General features: G+C 45.4%; 1 protein-coding gene across 1 annotated transcript; it reads right to left on the bottom strand.

The window, feature by feature from the left end:
• Positions 1–17,678: 17,678 nt before the first annotated feature.
• Positions 17,679–21,483, bottom strand: LOC123446932 (transcription antitermination protein NusB). Its single transcript, XM_045123477.1, has 7 exons — positions 21,146–21,483; positions 20,962–21,038; positions 20,657–20,791; positions 19,521–19,575; positions 19,344–19,431; positions 18,614–18,712; positions 17,679–18,259 (listed from the first exon to the last, which is right to left on the bottom strand). The coding sequence occupies exons 1-7, from the start codon at positions 21,403–21,405 to the stop codon at positions 18,134–18,136; spliced, it is 840 nt and encodes a 279-aa protein (XP_044979412.1). The 5' UTR covers positions 21,406–21,483; the 3' UTR covers positions 17,679–18,133.
• Positions 21,484–22,220: the final 737 nt, after the last annotated feature.

The raw sequence follows: 22,220 nt of genomic DNA, 5'->3' as shown, positions 1-22,220 counted from the left end.
GCATCCTCTTCAAAGGTATTGGGATTTGGTAAGGTGGTCGTCTCTCAAGATTTATCTATTGAGAAGGTCATGCTTGTTGAGTCACTTGCCTACAATTTACTTTCGGTTCGTCAACTTGCAATTATGGGTTTTTCCACATTCTTTAATATTGACACTGTGGTCCTCCTGAGGAGCAAGACTCTTAAAGTAGCCTATGTTGGACATGTCGAAAATGGTCTTTATGTGGTGAACTTCTCAAAGCGACCCACTAAGACTGCGACATGTTTAATGGCTAAAGTTGACGTGGGCTGGCTTTGGCATCGCCGTTTAGCTCATGTCAATATGAGATCTTTGCAAAGTCTTCTGACAGGGGACCATGTTCGAGGACTAACAAATGTGAGCTTTGCTAAAGATCGTGTTTGCAGTGCCTGCATTGAAGGAAAGATTCATGAAACTGCTCATCGTCCAACGACTCTTATCTACACTAAGAGGCCACTGGAACTTCTCCATATGGATCTGTTTGGTCCTCCATCATTTGATAGTCTTGGAGGCAGAAAGTATTGCTTTGTGATTGTTGACGACTACTCAAGATATACCTGGGTATACTTCTTTAAAAATAAGAGTGAGACTCAGCAAACGGTCATCAACTTTGCTAATGAAGCGCAACGTCAACATGAAGCAAAGATCTTGATGATTAGGAGTGACAACGGCACAGAGTTCAAGAACTACACCTTAGATGAGTTTCTAGGTGATGAGGGAATAAAGCACCAATATTCTGCACCATATACCCCTCAGCAAAACGGCGTGGCAGAAAGGAAGAACCGGACCTTGATAGACGCTACAAGGACAATGATGGCAGAATTCAAATCTCCATATAACTTCTGGGCAGAGGCCATCAACACAGCATGTCATGCATCCAATCGGCTCTACATCCGCAAAGGCTTGAACAAGACTCCGTATGAGATTTTAACTGGAAACAAACCCAATCTCAAGTACTTCCGGGTATTCGGTTGTAAGTGTTTCATTCTCAAGAAAGGAGCACGGCTAGCTAAATTTGATTCTAGAGCACATGAAGGTATCTTTGTTGGTTATGCTACAAACTCTCATGCTTACCGTGTCCTCAACAAGTCCACCGGACTAATTGAGGAGACGTGTAACGTAGAGTTTGATGAAAATAATGGCTCCCAAGTGGAGCAAAGTGGTCTTTGTGATGTAGGTGATGAAATTCCTCCCCAAGCCATAAGAAGAATGGGGATTGGTCAAATACTCCCCATTGAGGAACCCCTTGTGGCCGAAGGAGAAGGACAATGCTCTACTCACGTGGAGCCATCACCCCCACAAGCCCCACATGCTTCCGATGAACAAAGAGAAGACTCTCAACAAGTTGAACAAGCTCAAGGTCAAGATCAATTGCCCAACAATGATGATGTGTCCCATGATATTCAAGCACTACCCCAAGACTCCGAACCTGCTCATGATCAAGATCAAGTGCATCCCCGAGATCCATACCAAGTAGAAGCGCAAGATCAAGATCAAGAGCAACCACTAATACAAGAACAAACTAGTGAACCTGCTCAAGTCGAAGGACAAGATGATCAGGAGACTGTCTCACAATTCCCCTCTGGAGCTCCAACAGTCGGCTCAAGACGCAAGGGCAAGCAAAGGAAACAAGTCGATGCTCCCCCGTTATCTAATGAAGAACTCTTGGAGCGTCGAGCAGCCAAGAATGCGAACAAGCTGAGAGTCAAGTCACATCTTATGAAGAATGTACTTGGCAGTTTAAAAAAGGGAGTATCCACCCGTCAACAGCTTTGGAATTATTGTGAGCATCACGCGTTTGTCTCGTATTGTGAACCTCAATAGGTACAGGAAGCGCTCGATGATGAGGATTGGCTTATGGCCATGCACAAAGAACTTAACAACTTCGAGCGCAACCAAGTCTGGGATTTAGTACCTCGGCCAACGGAGGAACATAATGTCATCGGGACCAAATGGATATTCAAGAACAAGCAAGATGCCAATGGAATTGTGATTCGAAACAAGGCAAGATTGGTGGCTCAAGGCTACTCCCAAGTCGAGGGTATCGACTACGGTGAAACCTTTGCCCGTGTTGCTCGTCTAGAATCTATTCGCATGTTGCTTGCATTTGCCTCTCATCATAACTTCAAATTACAGCAAATGGATGTGAAAAGTGCCTTTCTTAATGGTCCTTTGAATGAGTTGGTCTATGTCAAACAACCCCCGAGATTCGAACATCCCAAGCTCCCCAATCATGTGTACAAACTTAATAAGGCACTCTATGGCCTTAAACAAGCCCCACGCGCGTGGTATGAGTATCTTACTGAGTTGTTACAAGATCGTGGGTTTGAAATTGGGAAGATATATCCCACTCTTTTTACTAAGAGGGTTAAAGGGGATTTGTTCATATGCCAACTATATGTTGATGATATTATCTTTGGCTCTCCTAACATTTCATTCAATGAAGAATTTGCTGCACTAATGACTGAGAAGTTTGAGATGTCCATGATGGGAGAGTTGAAGTTCTTCCTCGGGTTCGAGATTAGACAAGGTCTAGAAGGGACATTCATCAAACAATCCAAGTACACTCAAGACATGCTCAAACGGTTCGAGCTCGAAGATGTCAAACCGGTCAAGTTCCCCATGCCAACAAGATGCAAGCTTGACAGTGATCCCAATGGTGAAGCAGTGGATCAAAAGGTATACCACTCCATGATTGGATCCCTCCTTTACCTTTGTGCATCTAGACCAGATATTATGTTGAGTGTAGGGATATGTGCACGGTTTCAATCCGCACCAAAAGAAAGTCATTACATGGCTGTTAAGCGAATCTTTCGATATTTGGCTCATACCCCAAACTTTGGCCTCTGGTATCCCAAAGGAGCAAACTTCAATCTAGTTGGCTATTCTGACTCAGATTGGGCAGGAGATTGTGTAGAGAGGAAGTCAACGTCTGGAGGATGCCAATTCCTTGGTCGCTCATTGGTAAGTTGGTCGTCAAAGAAGCAGAATTGCGTATCCTTATCATCCACCGAAGTTGAGTATGTGGCAGCTGCAAGTTGTTGTGCACAATTGCTATGGATGAGGCAAACTTTAAAGGATTATGGTGTCACTTGTGACAAAGTGCCTCTTCTATGTGACAATCAAAGCGCTATCAAGATTTCACTCAACCCAGTGCAACATAGCAAAACCAAACATATTGATATTCGTCATCACTTCATTCATGAACATATCAAGCTAGGTGATATTGAGGTTCACTTCATCCACACTGAAGAGCAACTTGCAGATATTTTCACTAAGCCTCTAGATGAAGCAAGGTTCCGGGAGTTAAGGCATGAGCTAAATATCATTGATTCAAGTAATGTGGATTGAAACTAGGCATATTGCACCTCACTTTGCATTCCATCTTGGTCTAGATGTAGGCATGGACATAGGGGGAGTGTTGTTCTCTTAATGAACTTTCCCTCCCCCCATTATGCATAAATCAATCTAGTCTTTCACTTTAGCCATTGTCAAATGGCACTTGTGCTTCAAAGACGAGCATTTGTCATGAATCCAAGGATAATTCTTCGCGGTGTCATACCATTGTCTCAAACATAGGTGGCCTCGGCCACCGCCCCTTTCTTTTGTATAGAAGAAAGGATATACAATGACAAGTCAGTACATTTTTCTAGGTGCTATCTCGTTTTTACTTACTTGTCATTTGCCCAAGTTCTTCTCTTATCCTAGGCCGTGTTGTGACATTTGCAGCGGTACTACCGCCAGGGTAGCGGTACTACCGCCAGGACCCCAGCGGTACTACCGCCAGGGGTAGCGGTACTACCGCCAGGGGTAGCGGTACTACCGCTAGGGATAGCGATACTACCGCCAGGATCCCAATCTAACACGACCGGCTAGGAAATTTTTAGGGCTGTCTCAAGGGGGAGCGGTACTACCGCCAGGGGGAGTGGTACTACCGCCAGGACCCCAGCGGTACTACCGCCAGGCAGCGGTACTACCGCTAGGTTGTCAGCGGTACTACCGCTGGACCGTACCCCTTGGGATATATAAAGGAGGGGGAGCCCATTTTTCTCAGCCTGTTTCTTCTTTCTCGCAGCTCCTCCCTCCCCTAGCCCGAAATCTCCCTGTTTGGATCTCGTTTCGTGGAGCTCCTTCTCTCCGTTGGATTGGAAGGGTTGCTCCACCTCTCCTTCCTCCTCCAAGGGCCATGAATCCCGGTAAAGCTCCTCCCCTTCTTCTATTTGGTTGATGTTCTTGTTCTAGGGTTAGGAGCATTAGGGATTGGATCCATGTCTTTGACCTTGTGCCTTGTTCTTGGATGGCATGAAGGAGATATTTGAGGGGAGTGTAGGTCCTATGAATTGTTGTTGATTATGTTGCCATGCCCTAGGATTTACTTGTTTTAGATCTAGCACTTGAACTATGTTTGGATTAGATCTAAAACCTGCTCTCTCTTGCCTAGGCATGTACTTATTTCGGTATTACCTGTGATCCTCATGTGAGTAGGGCTGGGGTGGTGTTCTTAGTGCTCATACACAGCCCATGCCCTCGTAAAATTCGTGTAGCCCTATGCATGAGGTCTATTTTTATCTGTCAGATCTGAAAGTCAAACCCCAGCGGTACTACCGCCAGGGGTAGCGGTACTACCGCCAGGAGGATTCACTGTGCATTCTTTTCATGTGCTTGGCAATGAGTGTTTATTTTTCTGCTTTTTCTAGTTCATTGCCTTGACTCTTTTTTGTCACTTCTTTTTGATGTGTGCTTTGTGTCACAGGTAGTGCTCGCCGTTCGAACCCCCCACGGGACACGCAGTCAAAGCAGTTTCGCAACCCAGAGGCTCCCGAGGGGTCTGCCACCTCAGGTCTTCAACCCAAAAGGCAGTCCTTCAAGAAGACCGCAAGCAAGGACAAAAGGATCAATGTCCGTACAATGTCCCCCAAGGACTTTCTGCGGTTTCGCACTCAGAACCATTATCTCAACGAGAGGGCTGTGATCAAGGATGTTGACCATGTCTGGGCAAAGGATCAGTGCAGGATCTACCGTGATGTTGTCGCGCACTTCAAGAAAAACTATGTCTCCGTTCAGTGGATTGACCTAGCTCATCTTCAGCGGAACCTGGACTATTTTGGTGATGCCCTCTCTCTGATTGACAAACTGGGCATCAAGGACATCATCACTTACAAGACAGATTTTGACCCCACCGCTGTTGCTCAGTTCTATGTCACGGTCCACTTCTCTCCTCATGAAGAGCGCTCTATGGTGTGGATGACTGGGACTTAGAAGATGACCGGTACCTGGCGTGAATTCATGCAATTCCTCAACATTGACTTCCAGGGAGCTGACACTCCACTTGGGTTGCGTCCTCATGCTGCAGCCCCCACCGATAGGGCCCCCGCAAAGGACAAATTGCAGAAACTCTATGTGAGGAAGGGTGTGCTCCCCAAGCATCTGGACATCATGCATTGAATCCTTCGCAACACCCTCTTCCCTCGCATTAGTAACTTCGACGAGGTTCATGGCTCCTTGGCTGAGATGCTGCTGCTTTTTGAGGAGGCTATGTCTAAGGAGTCTGCCCCTCTGGATATTTCTGATGTGATGTTCACGGAGCTCTGGAACTGCATCATCATGCGTAAGGTTCCCATCTACGGGCCCTATCTGTTCGCATATATTCGTCATAAGTGGCAAGAGGCTTTTCCGGAGGAGGTGCTCTACGCTCAGTCTGACTACATTGTGCACGACCCGATCAAGCTTCGCATCAAGGAGAAATGGGCCAACCCATCAACTTCCTCTCAGCACATGGATACTGACACAGAGACTGCTACTGACAGAGGAACCACCTCTCAGTCCCGCTCTTCTGCCATGCCATCTTGGGCCATCAAACTGCAGGATAAGATGAAGACTCTATTATGTATGCAGGCTAAGGGTCAGTACCAGACGCACGTGGCTCAGAAGGAGAGCCGCCAGAGGCACAAGCGTGTTCTCAGGACTCTTGATGTGGACATCTCCAGCGGATCAGAGGACGACATCACTCCAGAGGCTACTTGGATGCAGGCTCAAGGATACCAGTGGTCTGGCGATGAGGCGGAAGAGGAGGAGCAGGACGATCAGGAGGGTACCGACGAGTCTGGCGATGCTGAGGATGAGGAGTAGCTACCTGTGGCATTAGGTGTGCCCCTTTTTTGTGTCTTGTGCCAAAGGGGGAGAGAGTCTAGGAGCTGGATTTGCTTTCATAGTCGAACTTTGCTTTGCTTTGCTTTCTTTCGTGTGGTTTGCTTCGAACTTGGTTTGCTTCTAGTTTGCTATCATTTGTAAGACATGAACTTATGTGAGATTTATTTCCATCATATGTTGTGAGTCATATGCCCCGTATTGTCATATATCTCTATCTTTTTGTTCTCATATTATTCTCTGTGCAAATCCGGTATTGTCATCAATCCACCAAAAAGGGGGAGATTGTTGGGGCATAGTTTATGCCTAAGTAATTTTGGTGATTGATGACACTACCGTAAAGGACTAACTGTGTGTGTTAAGGTTTCAGATAACACACGTCAATGGCACAAGACGACTCGTCTCCTCATTCATGGAACGGAAGCACGACGCTCTCTACGATTCTCTTTATTTGAGTCATAGGAAAGCCGTACTATTAAGAGGGGATCCGTAGTGGAAAGGTTTGGGTGGAATCTATCTTTGCACGCGCACACTTCACATATTCTCCCTTACCTTCTTCATTAGAGCGGCCCCCGCCACTGTGTTTCTGTCCTCCTTGCAAATTGGTCCCCAGCGGTAGTACCGCTGGCCCTAGCGGTAGTACCGCTGGAAAGCTAGCGGTAGTATCGCTGCAGCCAGCGGTAGTACCGCTGGCTCGCGGTAGTACCGCCCTGGTCAGCGGTAGTACCGCTCCAGGAGCTCAGTACCGCCTGCCTAGCGGTAGTTCGTGGACGGACCTTTTTGCGAAGACTTTCTTGGCGGTGGTAGTGCTTTTTGCACTACTAGGGGCCCAGCGGTAGTACCGCTGGAGTGCGAGCGGTAGTACCGCTAGGCAGCGGTAGTACCGCCCCTGGTCAGCGGTAGTACCGCTGGAGTGCCAGTGGTAGTACCGCTGGAGATCGGGCAGAGAGTGGAAAAACGGTCTGATTCCCCCCCCCACTATATAAAGAGTTCTTCTAGCTGAGGAACCTCATCTCTTACCTCTCTAAGCTCCATTATTGCGCCCCAAGCTCAAAAGTGCCCGATCTCTCTCCCTAGCCAATCAAACTTGTTGATTCTTTAGGGATTGGTTGAGAAGGCCTAGATCCACACTTCCACCAAGAGAAAAGTTGATTCCCCCACCAATCCCTTGCGGATCTTGTTACTCTTGGGTGTTTGAGCATCCTAGACGGTTGAGGTCACCTCGAAGCCGTATTCCATTGTGGTGAAGCTTCGTGGTCTAGTTGGGAGCCTCCAAGCTTTGTGTGGAGTTGCCCCAACCTTGTTTGTAAAGGTTCGGTCGCCGCCTTCAAGGGCACCTATAGTGGAATCACGGTACCTTGCATCGTGCGAGGGCGTGAGGAGAATACGGTGGCCTTAGTGGCTTTTTGGGGAGCATTGTGCCTCCACACCGCTCCAACGGAGACGTACTTCCTGTCAAAGGAAAGGAACTTCGGTAACACATCCTCGTCTCCATCGGTTCCACTTGTGGTTATCTCTATCCTTTACTTTGTATTTGCTTATGCTTGTGACTATATCTTACTTGTCTTAATAGCTCTCGTTGTTAGCTTCTTTAGGGTTCACCTCATTGTCGTATTATTTGTGAACCCGTATGTTGTTTACCTTAACTTGCTAAGATTAATTAAAAAGTGGTCGTTGTCTATTCACCCCCCCCTCTAGCCAACCATATCGATCCTTTCAATTGGTATCAGAGCCACGTCTCTTTATTAAGGGTTTAACCACCCGAAGAGTATGGAAGGCGAAGAGGGAATTAACCATGGGCAACCCGAGGCCATGGACTTGACTTCGGTCACAAGGGACGACTTGAATACGGCTATGGCCGCTCTCAAGACGTCCTTGACGAACGAGGTCAAGACCATGCTTAAAGAGTTAATTGAGGAATTTAAAAGTTCACCCGAACCGGCTATAGTGGTTAAACCCACCGTTTCCGATTCGGAGGCCAACTCCTCTAAGGAAGCGGCTAAAGGTATAAAACCTCCCTCGTCTCACGAAAAGGATGGGACTAGAACATATGCCTCAGTTCCACCCCCCATGGTCCATGGAGGATCCGTTCCCGCACCACGTCTTAATCCTGTTGGTCCTCCTCCTAAGCTTGTGAAAGGTGACTTTGCTAACTGGGTATTTTCTATTAACTCTCATTTGAATCACAGCTCAACAAATTTGTGGAGAATCATTGAGCAAGGATATTATCCCCATGATCCAAGCAACCTCACTCCGAGAGAAGATGCAGACAATCAATACAATCACTCTGCTTTGTTTATTCTCCAGTCTGCAGTGCCACCTGAAGATCTTCCTCACTTGCGTCCCTTCACTTTGGCCAAGGATTGTTGGGAGCATATTATGGTGTTGTACAAGGGAAGCTCGAGCATTCAACGATCCAACTATGAAGTGATACTTGATAAGGCCGATGAGTTTGTGATGAAGGAAGACGTGGACCCTCGTGATCTCTATCGGAGGGTGACTGCTATTGATGTGGCACTCAAGGATCATGGGAGCAAGGATGCGGATGACACATGGGTCAAACGCAAGTTCCTTGAAGCCATCACGCCTTTCAACAAAGCTATGTCATCGGTCATTCGTCAGCGGCCAGACTTTCACTCCTTGTCTTCCAGTGAGGAGTTGGATGAATTCATTGCAATGTCAATCATGAACGAAACAGCTGACAATGCACTTGCTCGTGTTCGATCAAAGACAACTTCACCCAACCATGCGTTGAAAGCAAAAGCAATGCTTGAAGAAGAAGAAGATGAGGAAGAGGAGGGCTGCCCTGAGGACACAAAGTATGCCTATCATGAGCACATGGCTCTTGCATCAAGGCAGTTTTGGGGCAACAAGAGGAACTCAAGACCCACTTTCACCAAGAACAACTCAAGTGGATTCAAACCCAAACAACGAGTAAGGACATGCTATAACTGTGGTAACGTGAGTCACTTCGTGGCCGAATGTCCCTATGAGAAAAGGGAAGACAACGGAGGCAAGCTCATTCGCAAAGACAAAACCAAATCATTTCCAATCAAGAACAACTTTGTGAAGAAACCTCACCCAAAAGGGATGGTGGCCCTTGAAGAGTATCCTTCAGATGATGATGATGATGATGATGATACAGTGGCAACGGCAACTGTTGCTATTGCCACTACCTCTCCCCAGAAGGTGTCTCTCTTCAACGCCCCCAACGAGAACCACATCACCAAGTGCCTCATGGCAAAAGGTATCAATCAGGTAACTCCCATCATTAAGACCAACATTGCTTCTGCTCCTTCATTGTTAAATTGTGTTGAAGATAGTGATGTTGGGGAACTTAATTCTTCCCGCGTAGCCGGTTAGTGCGAAAAGGTCTCCGTCCAACCCAGATCAAATACCCAAATCCATTAACATTTTAATTAGGCCAACAACACAGTCTCACGGGAATCCACCCGTCTTACAACTAATCACCAAAGATCCCAGTAACATGGTTGAGTAACTGTGTGGTTGTACCCGTCAAGGTGGGCTTAGAGGAATCACCCTCGGGGGTCCCACACTTGAGGGGTTGCACGATAGAGGTGTCATCGGGAATGGTGAAAGAGGAATCACCCTCGATAACCACGACCGACTAGCTATACTACAGAGATATCATCAGGAGTACTTAGCGAGGTGTCACCCTCGGTACCCAATAGTATCTCTGTAGCGTCGTACAACGAAGGGGGTGTATGTGTTGTGTCGGGTCTGGCTCATCGATCAGAGATCGAGATTTGAAAACAAGCGGGGCAACTGGACTACAGGGTCAGAGGGGATGACTGCTCCACCTATACTAAGCAGATTAAAGGTATAGTACTGAAAGTAGCAGTTCATCAAAAATAGGCTATGCATCAGATATAGGAGCTAACTACAACAGTAGCAAAATACTAATGCAAGCAGTAGGAAGAAAGACAGTGGCAAAGGACTGATCGGCAGGGTCATAGATGTACCCGGCAGCAGCGTCAGTCTCGGGGTCTACCGGTAAGAAGAGGGGGAAGAAACAATAAATAATAGCAACGATGCAACACAAAGCATGACATGGCAAAATGCAGGCTAGACATGAGCTAACGCAGCAACATCCGTCATAGACGGGTCGGAAGAATATCTGACGATATTTTCCGGGTCTCGGGCTACTACCGGTCATACTGGAAACGATGGAAATGTTCCATGTTTGCTATGCTAGGGACGCGTGACAAACGAATGGACCGTGTATTCGGGTTCGTCTCGTTCTGCTGATCAACTTTCATGTTGAAAATATTTTGATCTGACTTACAGATTATTTAATATTAATTTTTAAAGTTTTATTCAATAATTAAGAATTAAAAACAGATTTAAATAATTTAATAAAAAACTATTATGACATCAGCATGATGTCATGCTGACATCAACATTTGACTGGTCAACTGACTAGCGGGTCCAGAACGTCATAGGCACAAGTTTTAATTTAGTTAAATATTGATTAATCAGATTAATTTAATGGGGGACCCACGTGACATACTCTAATTATTCTAATTATCCAATTAATTAATTAACTGATATATCTATTTATTTATTTAATAAAAACATTATTTTTTATTTTTATATTTTAATTTCACTTTTCTTTAAAAGGGGTGTGGGGCCTCCGTGTCATAGACAGCGGGGTGCGTTGGCCCCACCGGTAAGTGGCTTTAGGCCAAATACTCGGTTTTATTCACAGATACATAATCATGCAAATATCGTATTCCTCCAAATACCTATATACGCAAATACATACATCGCATCTCATACATACATACATACATACGCAACTAACACACCTTTTTCTAACTTTCATCTCCCTCTCTGTGTTGACACACAGATAACACAGAGTCTGTTAACTTTCTCAACATAGAAGAGAGCCAACTTCATCTCCTCCTATCGGAGTCAAACGTCGATGGATGGGAGCCCCGTTTGCCGGAATGGAACCGGGACGGCGAGGGGAACGAGATGGTGGGAGGAGCCCGAGGAGGGGTTCACCAACGTTGATGAGACGGCCCGGTGAAGCCGGAGTTTGCGGGAAGGCGGAGGTGACGGCGTGGAGGCATTCCCGGAGGCGGTGATGACGGATCCGGTGAGGAGGGGCCTCGGTGCGAGGCCCTAGCACGGCGGGGAGCTCGACCGACGCGAGGTGATGAGGGGAGTGGAGCGGGATCTGGCGAGGAGGAGGCGCCGGAGGGACACCGCGGTGCAGGGGCCGGCCGGCGCGGGCTTCGGCATGGGCGAGCGTAGGGAGGCCGAGGCGGGGCCGCCATGGCCGGCGAGGCCCCGGCCGAGGCACCGGTGGGGAGGGGCGGCCGGTGAGGGGGGTCGCCGGGGCGCCGTTGGAGTAGGAACCCGACGGGAGGGACCTTCGGCCGGGTGGCGGGAGAGGGTACCGCCGGGGAGGGGTGGAGAGGTAGGGCGAGGTGGGATCTGGGGGGTGGTCGGGTGCGGTGGTGAGGAGGGGTCTCGCGGGGGGGTGCCTCGTGCGGATGGTCTCGTGAGAGAGAGGGAGACCAGGGGCGAGCGGGGATGGGTAGTTGGGATCGTGGGAAGGGGGAAGGCTTGGTCGTGGGTAGCGACCGGGGGAGGGGGGCTGAGTGCGCGCGAGGGGTTGGTGGGGGTTGACCGAGAGAAGGGTTACGTGGGACTCGGAGAGAGAGGGATCGTGCGGGAGGGGTGAGAGCGAAGGCGCCGGTGGGGCGTTCCCCTGGCGGCGGCAGATGGGAACGGGAGGAGCTGGGGGTGCGCTAGGGTTCCCAACGCAGCGGCTGGAGGCCTGGCCGGCTGGGCCACTAGGCCCAGTTGGGCCAAGGGGTTTTTCTTTTGTTTTTTTTGTTTTTTTAATACTATAATATATTTATTTATTCCTTTTTTCTAAATAGTTTTCTGTTTTAATTATATAGGGACTGCAATAATTTTATAAATGCCATGTTCACTTTATAAATCATTAGGGAATCTTTTTGTCTCTCCCGACATTTTCTTATCTTAAGATCCGAAAACTTCTATTGTTTTGATTTTATTTCAAACTTGAATTTGCATCGTTTGAAGCTATGCGAGATTACCAATAGTAATCCCGGTGACGTGTCACCATTAGCATATGTTTAGTGTAGCTTAATTTACCGGGGCGTCACAGGTGGTGGTTGAGAGGAGCGGCGTGGGGCGGCGATCAGTCGGGAAAGAACGAGGAAGTACTCCCTCTGCACTGAATTACTTGTTGTAGAAACTGATCAAAATGGATGTATCTAGAACTAATATATTTCTAGATACATCCATTTCCGCAACAAGTAATTCCGGACAGAGGGAGTATAACTTTTTGGGTTGCATGAGGTGATATTGGGGTGTGTCATATAGATTAAGAAGACAAACTTAAAGTATGCCTACCCATACATACCTTATCTCTGCCTGAACTGATTCAATAGAAATGAACTTAGTGAGGTTGTATCATGTACTTCAATGAGGTTATCATGTTGATAGCTGACACTAGAGAAACCTATGGACCCTAGGCTTTGTTTCCAAGGATTGCAAAACTCGTTTCATTCATGTTTCCATACTGTCACCTTGTTGTTTTTAAATATCCAAAAAATACAAAAATATTACCGCATCCATATTGTCTATACACCACCTAATTTATCAATATCTTTGCGGGACTAGTGCACCCAAATAATGTTGGAAATATGCCCTAGAGGCAATAATAAATTAGTTATTATTATATTTCCTTGTTCATAATAATCGTTTATTATCCATGCTAGAATTGTATTGATTGGAAAATCAAATACATATGTGGATACATAGACAAACACACTGTCCCTAGTGAGCCTCTAGTTGACTAGTTCGTTGATCAAAGATGGTTAAGGTTTCCTGGCCATAGGCAAGTGTTGTCACTTGATAATGGGATCACATCATTAGGAGAATCATGTGATGGACAAGACCCAAATTATATACGTAGCATATTGATCATGTCATTCTATTGCTATTGTTTTTTGTGTGTCAAGTATTTATTCCTATGATCATGAGATCATATAACTCACTGGCACCGGAGGAATACCTTGTGTGTATCAAACGTCACAACGTAACTGGATGATTATAAAGGTACTCTACAGGTATCTTCGAAGGTGTCCGTTGAGTTAGTATGGATCAAGACTGGGATTTGTCACTCCGTTTGACAGAGAGGTATCTCGGGGCCCACTCGGTAATACAACATCACACACAAGCCTTGCAAGCAATGTGACTAAGTGTAAGTCACGGGATCTTGTATTACGGAACGAGTAAAGAGACTTGCTGGTAACGAGATTGAAATAGGTATGCGGATACCGACGATCAAATCTCGGGCAAGTAACATACCGAAGGACAAAGGGAATGACATACGTGATTATATGAATCCTTGACACTGAGGTTCAACCGATAAGATCTTCGAAGAATATGTACGATTCAATATGGGCATCCAGGTTCCGCTATTGGATATTGACCGAGGAGTACCTCGGGGCATGTCTACATAGTTCTCGAACCCGCAGGGTCTGCACACTTAAGGTTCGATGATGTTTTAGTATAGGTGAGTTATATCTGTGGTTACCGAATGTTGTTCGGAGTCCCGGATGAGATCACGGACGTCATGAGGGTTTCCGGAATGGTCCGTAAATGAAGATTGATATATAGGATGGTTTCATTTGGTTACCGGAAGGTTTTCGGGCATTACCGGCATTGTACCGGGAGTAACGAATGGGTTCCGGAAGTTCACCGGGAGGGGGGCAACCCACCCGGAGGGAGCCCAATGGCTTTAGGGTGGCGCACCAGCCCTTAGTGGGCTGGTGGGACAGCCCAAGAAGGCCTTGGCGCCATGAGGAGAAAAACCAAAGAGAAAAAAAAAGGAGAGAGGGGAGGTGGGAAGGAAGAGGAGGACTCCTCCTTCCCCAACCTAATTGGAGTAGGATTCCTCCTCTCCTCCTGGCCGGTGCACCCTTGGGGACTTGGTCCTCAAGGCAAGCCCCCTCCCCCTCCCTCCTATATATAGTGGTGATTTAGGGCTGATTTGAGACAACTTTTGCCACGTGCAACTCAGATCTAGACACCATGGTTCTTCCTCTAGATCGGATTTCTGCGGAGCTCGAGCGGAGCCGTGCAGGAGTAGATCGTCACCACCACCGGAGCGTCGTCACGCTGCCGGATAACTCATCTACTTCTCCGTCTTGCTTGCTGGATCAAGAAGGCCAAGATCATTGTCGAGCTGTACGTGTGCTGAACGCGGAGGTGTCGTCCGTTCGGCACTAGATCGGAACGGATCATGAGACGGATCGCGAGACGGTTTGTGGGACGGATCGCAAGACGGTTCGTGGGACGGATCGCGGGACGGTTTGTGGGGCGGTTCGAGGGACGTGAAGACGTTCCACTACATCAACCGCGTTTCTTAAACGCTTCCTGCTGTGCGATCTACAAGGGTGCGTAGATCCAAATCTCCTCTCGTAGACGGACATCACCATGATAGGTCTTCGTGTGCGTAGGATTTTTTTTTGTTTCCCATGCAACGTTCCCAACATATAATTGACAACTGTATTAGCTATCCCAAGAACACAAGAGACTTCTTGTATCATATTACAGGGTTTCTTGAGAGGAGAATACAATCATACTATATCTCTCGCGGATTAATAAATCTTAGGTCATTCACTTGAGAAAAATTGATGTTGTCCTACAAAACTTTGCGCTTGGAAGCCCAAAAAAGTATACAATAGAAGTTGTGTAGTAGATATCATCTCAATACTCCCGCATGTTGTTCAACTTTGAGTAATACCAAAGTGTGGGGTCTAGAGCTAGATAGGAGATGATGTGAGTATATTAGTCCATGACTTCTACAACCAAGGTATCCTTCATCCTAATCTTAACAAAACTTACATTCCTGTAATTCCCAAAGAACAGAAAGCCAAAGAACATCAAGATTTTAGACATATTAGCATGTGCAATGTTGTTTATACGCTCAAAATCCATCTCCGGAACCATATTCATAGAACCCAAAAATCTTTCATTCAGGGTCGAAGAATCTCCAATAACATTATCATCGTCGAAGAGATACATATTATTTTCAAGTTTCAACTATCCTCTTGGAAGAATAAATATTTTATTTTGAAAATTGATTTAGCTAAGCTTTTGATAGGATAGACTGAAATTGTATTCATAGGGCTTAGTTACGTAAAGGGCTACATGATCATTTCATAAATTTGATATATGAATGCATTTCCATTGCCTCTTTTGTTGCAAACATTAATAAAAAATCATTTGGCAACTTCAAAGGATCCCAGGTAGCCGTCAAGGTTGTCATTTATCGCCATACCTCTTTGTTCTTGTGGTTAATGAATTGTCTCTTTCCTTGCAAGAACTTAAATGACAATCATTTTTGCGGTATCCAATTGGGTCCTTCTTATCCCCCTATTCACTTGTTGTTGTTTGCAAATGACTTGATTGTTTGTGGCGGGCAGATAACAAGGATGCTTCTACTATTGCTCAAATTGTTAATCAATTTTGCAGTATGTCAAGTCAGTCTCTCAAATGGGGAAGGTCTACTATTTTATTTTGCAAACATACTAATAATGCTCATAAATCTTCAATTAAATTCATCTTTCCGTTCCATCGTATGAATTCCAGCACCCTTCATCTAGGTTACACTCATATTCCTCCTAGTAATAGAAGATATGAGGCCTATGAGTTTCTGATCGACAAGTTCATGGCTAAGTAAACAAGTTACAATGCAAATAGATTATCTCATGCTGGTGGGCTAACCTTAATAAATATGTTTTTCTTTAATTCCAGTCTACTACATGTCTTCTAAGCAAAAAAAATCAAGCTCACCTCTGTTGTTTGTAAATTTTGGTGGACACGAATTCAAGAAGACAATGGCTCTAGATCCCTTTGTTTTAGAGCGCGGGAAGAATTCTGCAAACAATTTAGTGAAGGAGGTTTGGGTATTAGAGACATTTCCTTGATGAACATAGCTTTAATCTTTACGGCTACTTGGTGGCTTATCAAAGAACCTATGGAAAGCTATTTGCCCTGTAACCTATTAACCTAAACAAGTATGGAAGAACACATATTTGGTTTCTAGATTAAAAAAATTGCCTAGCATATTATTTACAGGATAACATCTTCTGGGTTGCGAGCTTCCAGATTCTGCACTCATATGAAAAAGGAATGTTACACGTGTAGGATGCCTGAATCGGATTCTCGTATTATTATTTTCACTGTTCATTTGCTGGAGTTGTCTGTTTCAAGTGGGGGATTAAAACATATGCTTTTGATGATAATGCTTTGGATGATTTTCCCCACTTTACTAGGGGTTGGATTTTCCCCGGGGTTGTTTCAATGATCAGTGCCCCGGATCCATCCGTCAATCTCAGGTGGGGGTAGAAAATTATCAAATGGAGAAGTAAAATGTGGCTTATGATCCAATCACCCTACAAGGGACTGGATGATTTGCCCCACTTTACAAGAGGTTGGATGATTTGCTCCAGGGTTGTTTCAATGAACAGTGGCCCCAACGGCCCCACCCTTAATTTTAAAGTGTGGCTTATGATCCAATCGCCCGAATGCTTACCCCTCTACTATAATTCAATCTCTCTTATAGTCTTATCCTTCTCCACCCTGAGTGTTCTTTAGATAAGATGTTGACTCTTATATTCGGAAAGCTCGCAATGGTTTTCTCTTCAACAAAATAAATTGAACTCCCATGCAAGTCCACTTTGCTACCAAATCTCTTCTTTCTGCATGCATTAATGAATCTATAGAGGGAAAATGTTTAACCCCCAAGAATACTTCGTATGTTTATCTTTCCTCTTGCAATGTTTCTATTTGCCCCGTGGGATCATTGGCTTTTGTGGACGCAGCTTTCGACCCTTCCCAGGCGGGTAATCTAGCAATCTAGGGAGTGTGGCTGAAATTGCCTTCTTCTGATCACTACATTTTTTGTGCAGGCCATCTTTGCGAATGTGAGCTCTGTTGCAGGCAGAAGATCATGGTTTGCTCCTAGCAGCATCTACTATCAACACTTTGGGTTGAACCGATGTCTCATTTCTCGCGGATTGCAAAGTTTTCACCGAGGCGGCTGAAGCTAATGTCTTGCTGGCCAATTCTAGCAAATTTCTTTCGTGTTGCTTCTTCTATGAATTCCTTCAAGGTCTCTGATAGTTCATTCTCTTGCGAAGAGAGCTTTTAGGCAACAGTCTACCTCCTGTTGTAGTTTCAGATGCAGTGAAGCTTCATGTAAAACTAAAATGGCTCTTGAAGCCATGACTCTCCCTACTGGGGAACTTCTGTCTGTGCATTGCCTTGGATGTTAATGGATAATTTAGCCCCCTTTGGAGGGCTATAGTTTGCCACCAAGAAGAAAAAAAACATAGGAGAACTCGAATAAACAAACATAACAATTGTCTGCTTAGGAAACAAAAAAACTAACAGGTTTGGGGGCATATAAATTTTAAAAAATATGATAGAAAACACCATGCAAATAAAGTTGTAAACTATCATACCCAAACCTTAGAATGCATGTATCTTACAAATATCCTCTCTAAATTCCGCCTTTCTAACTATTGAGCAGGACCAGTGTGGTGCTGCGAGTTCAGAAATGTACAATCTTACATTCACATAAAAGTTTACAACACTTGTCATCGAATGAATCACAGGGTTCAGCGGGTGCAAAAGCTGTTAGAAATAGTAAGTACCCTTCGGTTGCTTCAGGCGAGTGTGCATCATCGGCACATAGGTTGTGCATCTGGACCGGTTAAACATTTGAGGATATTTCTAGATCTTCACGAGTCCAGCTTCTTTAACTACTTCCAGGTTCACCATTCAATAAAACAACTGAATGGGATCTGTGCTTCTGTAGTTTCAACTGCCAATCCTTTTTTCAAGCCAGGACTAGTTTGAACCTCCCGTGTAATACATATTTACAGAAACTTTATGGCTTTGATTCAGCTGTCTGACTAGTGCCATTGCTCATGTGGTCCTTCACATATGTTCGAAGGCATCCGTTGATCACCCGAGGAGCACCTCCATCACAAAACCGCTTTGCCAGATCTACCGCCTGAACAATAATGAACAAGAGGGCGCAGATATTCAATGCGTGTATGCCCAAACCATAGATACTAGATGATACCACGCCTTGCTGCCGGAGTTGGTTGAAATATAGTTTGATTAGATTTGGTTGTATGATAGGAGCTTTAAATTAAGAGTTATATAAGAACTAAAATTTAAAATACATATGATTCACAATATTTAATTGTTGAGGTGAGTCTTTTCTCGTGCATATTTGCATGTTGAGGTGGACCTTTCTCATTCATGCTTAGGTGGCATGTGTGCATGCTGAGAGAAATAAATTAGTGGGGACTAGCTATTTAAATATAGAAGATAGATGAAGGACAGGCAGAGAAAATATAACCTCATTAATGGCAACTTTGTGAGGAGTTCCTTTCGATGTCATCTCTGCCATGGCAATATGAAGGATGCAGAGTTCAAGGATCCTTGCAACAGGTTCATCCTGCCAACGAAAATGTTCAAGGAATGAGCAAAAAAATATTGATGCAACTTACTAAGCAAACTAGAGCGCAAGACGGGATTAGGTAAATTAGTAACTGAACTGGTGATAAATTACAGGCATAAGTTCAGCAAGCAAGCCATTATTTCACATAAAGTAACTGAGCTGGTGAGCTTTCGGAGCGAGCCAAAAAAAATGGTGGCAATAGTTCAGATATTTCAAGAAAGTAGTTGTACCAAAACTCATGCCACACACCTGAGCTTCCTATTGCTTATTGAATCACTAGCACATTATTGGGATAACAAGACATCCTCCAACACACTCAAAATAAAAACAAATTATGCCAATTTTGTAAAAGAAAATTGAGAGACCCTACTCCAGCACACTGAATAGGTAAAAGCAAACAAACTATCCTAAAAAAACATCCAGTTTCATTCACTTTCTGGTATGTGCGTCATGATTTTTTCGTGCACTCAGCCAAAAGCATTTGATGCCACAGACTAGTAAAACACGTTTGAACTTGGACGCCTGACAATACATGCCTTTGGACTGAACTTATAAACATATGAGCAACTTGAGGCACACTTGCAGGGGTTTGATGGACCAATATTCAAATTGTGAAACAAGTATCAACCTTCCAATGTTGGGGAATTATTTTGTTGATGACTTCAACATGCTGATCCCATCCACTGGCAACTGCCACTAACATGTCCCGGGCCAATCTGTAACAGAAAATGTCTAATTACAAAGGTACTTTTTGCAAGAAACCTGAACAAGCATTACATAGATATTCGACTATATCTAATCATACCGTAACACAAAATTGTTGTACACCAGCCTTGGAGGAGCCGAAAGAACTTCTGCTTCTGAATTACAAGAAAAATAATTAAGCAAACTTATGCGAAATTCTTTTCAAAAGAACTAAACACTACTGGAGCAACTTCTACAGAAAGCTCCTCCAAAATACTCTGTTCTTTTCAGACATTTTTTATAGCATAAAGTGTCAATACCACAGTTGACACGAGGTATGAAACATGCCCACACGGTTTATTAATGCGTAACTGGTATTGACCAAATCGGTAACTTACTAGCATGAAATAAGCAATTTGTCAATTCCTACTGTTTCAGATAGCTTTTACTATACTTACTACACTAATGAGACCTACGATTTTTAGGTTGATCTCGGTTCAAAGCATAACCAAAATGTAATCATATGATCAAGACAAAGTGGAGGCTACATATTGTCTTCCAAGGAGAAAAATACTTGGCATCGCAAAACAAATGGAACCCTGCCCAGTCGGCCAGATAAGGGTGATGCCTAGATGATATTGCTTTTATATTTTATCCTTGAACCTTGAAGCAATTACATGTCAAGATTCAGGTTAAGGCAAGCTTTTAGGGTACACACACTTTTTAGGTATCTTCAGTCATGGTCCAATCTTTCTTCTATCTTCAACTTTCAATGCTCAAAATTTACCCTAGCAGCAACTTGAAATTTTCCATCATTTCCTTCTTATTTTGTGTGCGCGTGCATTATTATACCCTTATCCAAGTAAGCATGATTATTTACTCAATACTGCACAAAGCATGAAAAGCACACGGCATATCCTTATCCTAGGACATATAAGGAACACGGTCTTTCAATGCTAACATCGAATCTGCAACAGTGATCAAGTTCTCTGAAGAGTTCACAAGATCAGGATTTGAGGTCATCAATACAAGTTTGGCCCTTTGCGTGTTAATGCATACAGCAATTTAACCTCCTGGTTCATTTGCGATAGGTTAAACCCTCCCCATGCACAAGCATGTTTTCTTCTACAAATAGTTACACAGCTGCATAACGTTTCATATTCCCAATGCACATTCAGCAAGTTGCAGGCTTGCAGCTCCCGTTTCAGTCAGATTAGCATTTCAAGAGTGAAGTTGTTGCATGGTCATAGCCATTACCATTTGCCGAATCCTTCTCATTCTGACTCATGAGCTTCTCGGCCTCCTCCTCTGTCGCGACCTCCAGAGGCCCCCCACAGAAGCTCATGAAATTGTAGCTCTGCACGCACGCCTTGTTGAAAACATAGCCAGGCTCTGCAAAAAAGTTCAGAATTTAGGACAGATAGCAAACGAAATCTTCTACCCAGCAGGAAGACTAGGCCACTAGGGGTAGCTCACTAAAATCCACAAGTAAATCGAAATGAACTGTGAACCCGAGCAGCTGGACACACACGGATTAGCAGCAGAATCAAGAGGCGGGCTACCTCTTCTCGCGGCCACCCTGCGGTCGAAGTGGCGCACCACGTCGGCGCCCTCCAGGCACGCCGCGTAGGAGACCATCCTGCAACAAACGGTGGCAGGCAGCGTCCATCGGATCCATGAGCACCGCAAACCAAACCAAGAACCGGGAGAGAAATTAAAGCTGGTTAGGGGAAGGAGCACACTCACAGCGCGAGCTCGCGCGCGGCGCGGGGGCTGCAGAAGCGGCCGGACCGGTCGACCTTGGCCTGCCCCGGAGCGGGCGCGGGAGCTGGCGCTGGCGTGGGCGGGGGGCTGGACACAACGAGCGGAGCGCGGGAGGAGGCGACGGTCCGGGCCGGCGGCAGCGGCGCACGCCCCGCGAGGAGGCCGCGGCGGTGGGTCCTGGGTGCGACGGAAGAGGAAGATGACGAGGAGGAGAAGGTGGAGATGGAAGCCGGCGCCACCATTGTGTGCGGCCCGGCGGTGGCCGGCGGGAGAGGAGGGGGAGGGGGAGGGGAGGGACGCCGGCGAGAGGTGGTGGAGCTGGAAATGGAGGAGGCAGGGGATAGCGAGGGGATAAGGTGGGGGCTTTTGCCGGGAAGTGACGCACGTAGGCCGGCATGGCCCGCTTGGGGGATGGGTGCAGGCCGGGAAAACGGCCCAAGCCTGCGGCCTGCTGTTTAGGGCCTCTTTGATTCGCAGAGAACTAAAAAATACATATAATCTTATATGTAGGACTTGATTACGCATACCAGTCTTACCGTGCGGCGGCTACTAATCACTTCGATACTGTGTCTCGCTGCAAGCTCACAGAGCAAAAGAAAAAAAACTGTGTGTGGTTGTAGACTACCGACGAAAAGGTGTTCTAAAAAGTAACGGGACCTACATTAAGCTCGTGTCCCTATGCTGCAATGCAAAAGAACAGGGCCCTCGAATCCATCCACGGACGTTGCATGCAACTGTCAAATACCATTGTCTTTTCTCCTTGACCCTAAATTGATAGGTTGTTCTTCGTTGCCAAGTTTAAAGTGCTAGTTGCCAAATTTAAACATCTTAATTGTCATCTTATATGTACTTAGTTGCATGTTTTCAAAATTAGATGTCAAATTTAAATGTACTTAGTTGTCATGTTGCAAAATGCTTAGCTGTCATATTTAAACATACTTAGCCACATTACACAACTACTTAGTTGCCAAAATTTGAAACACGCTTAAGTGTCAAATTATGTGTACTTGGTTGCATGTTTTCAAACCTAGATGTCAAAAAAGTACCACTCAGTAAC

Source organism: Hordeum vulgare, chromosome 4H (assembly GCF_904849725.1).
Source record: "Hordeum vulgare subsp. vulgare chromosome 4H, MorexV3_pseudomolecules_assembly, whole genome shotgun sequence".
In the NCBI taxonomy this organism is placed as follows: domain Eukaryota; kingdom Viridiplantae; phylum Streptophyta; class Magnoliopsida; order Poales; family Poaceae; genus Hordeum; species Hordeum vulgare.
This window is presented reverse-complemented; position numbering and strand designations above follow the sequence as displayed.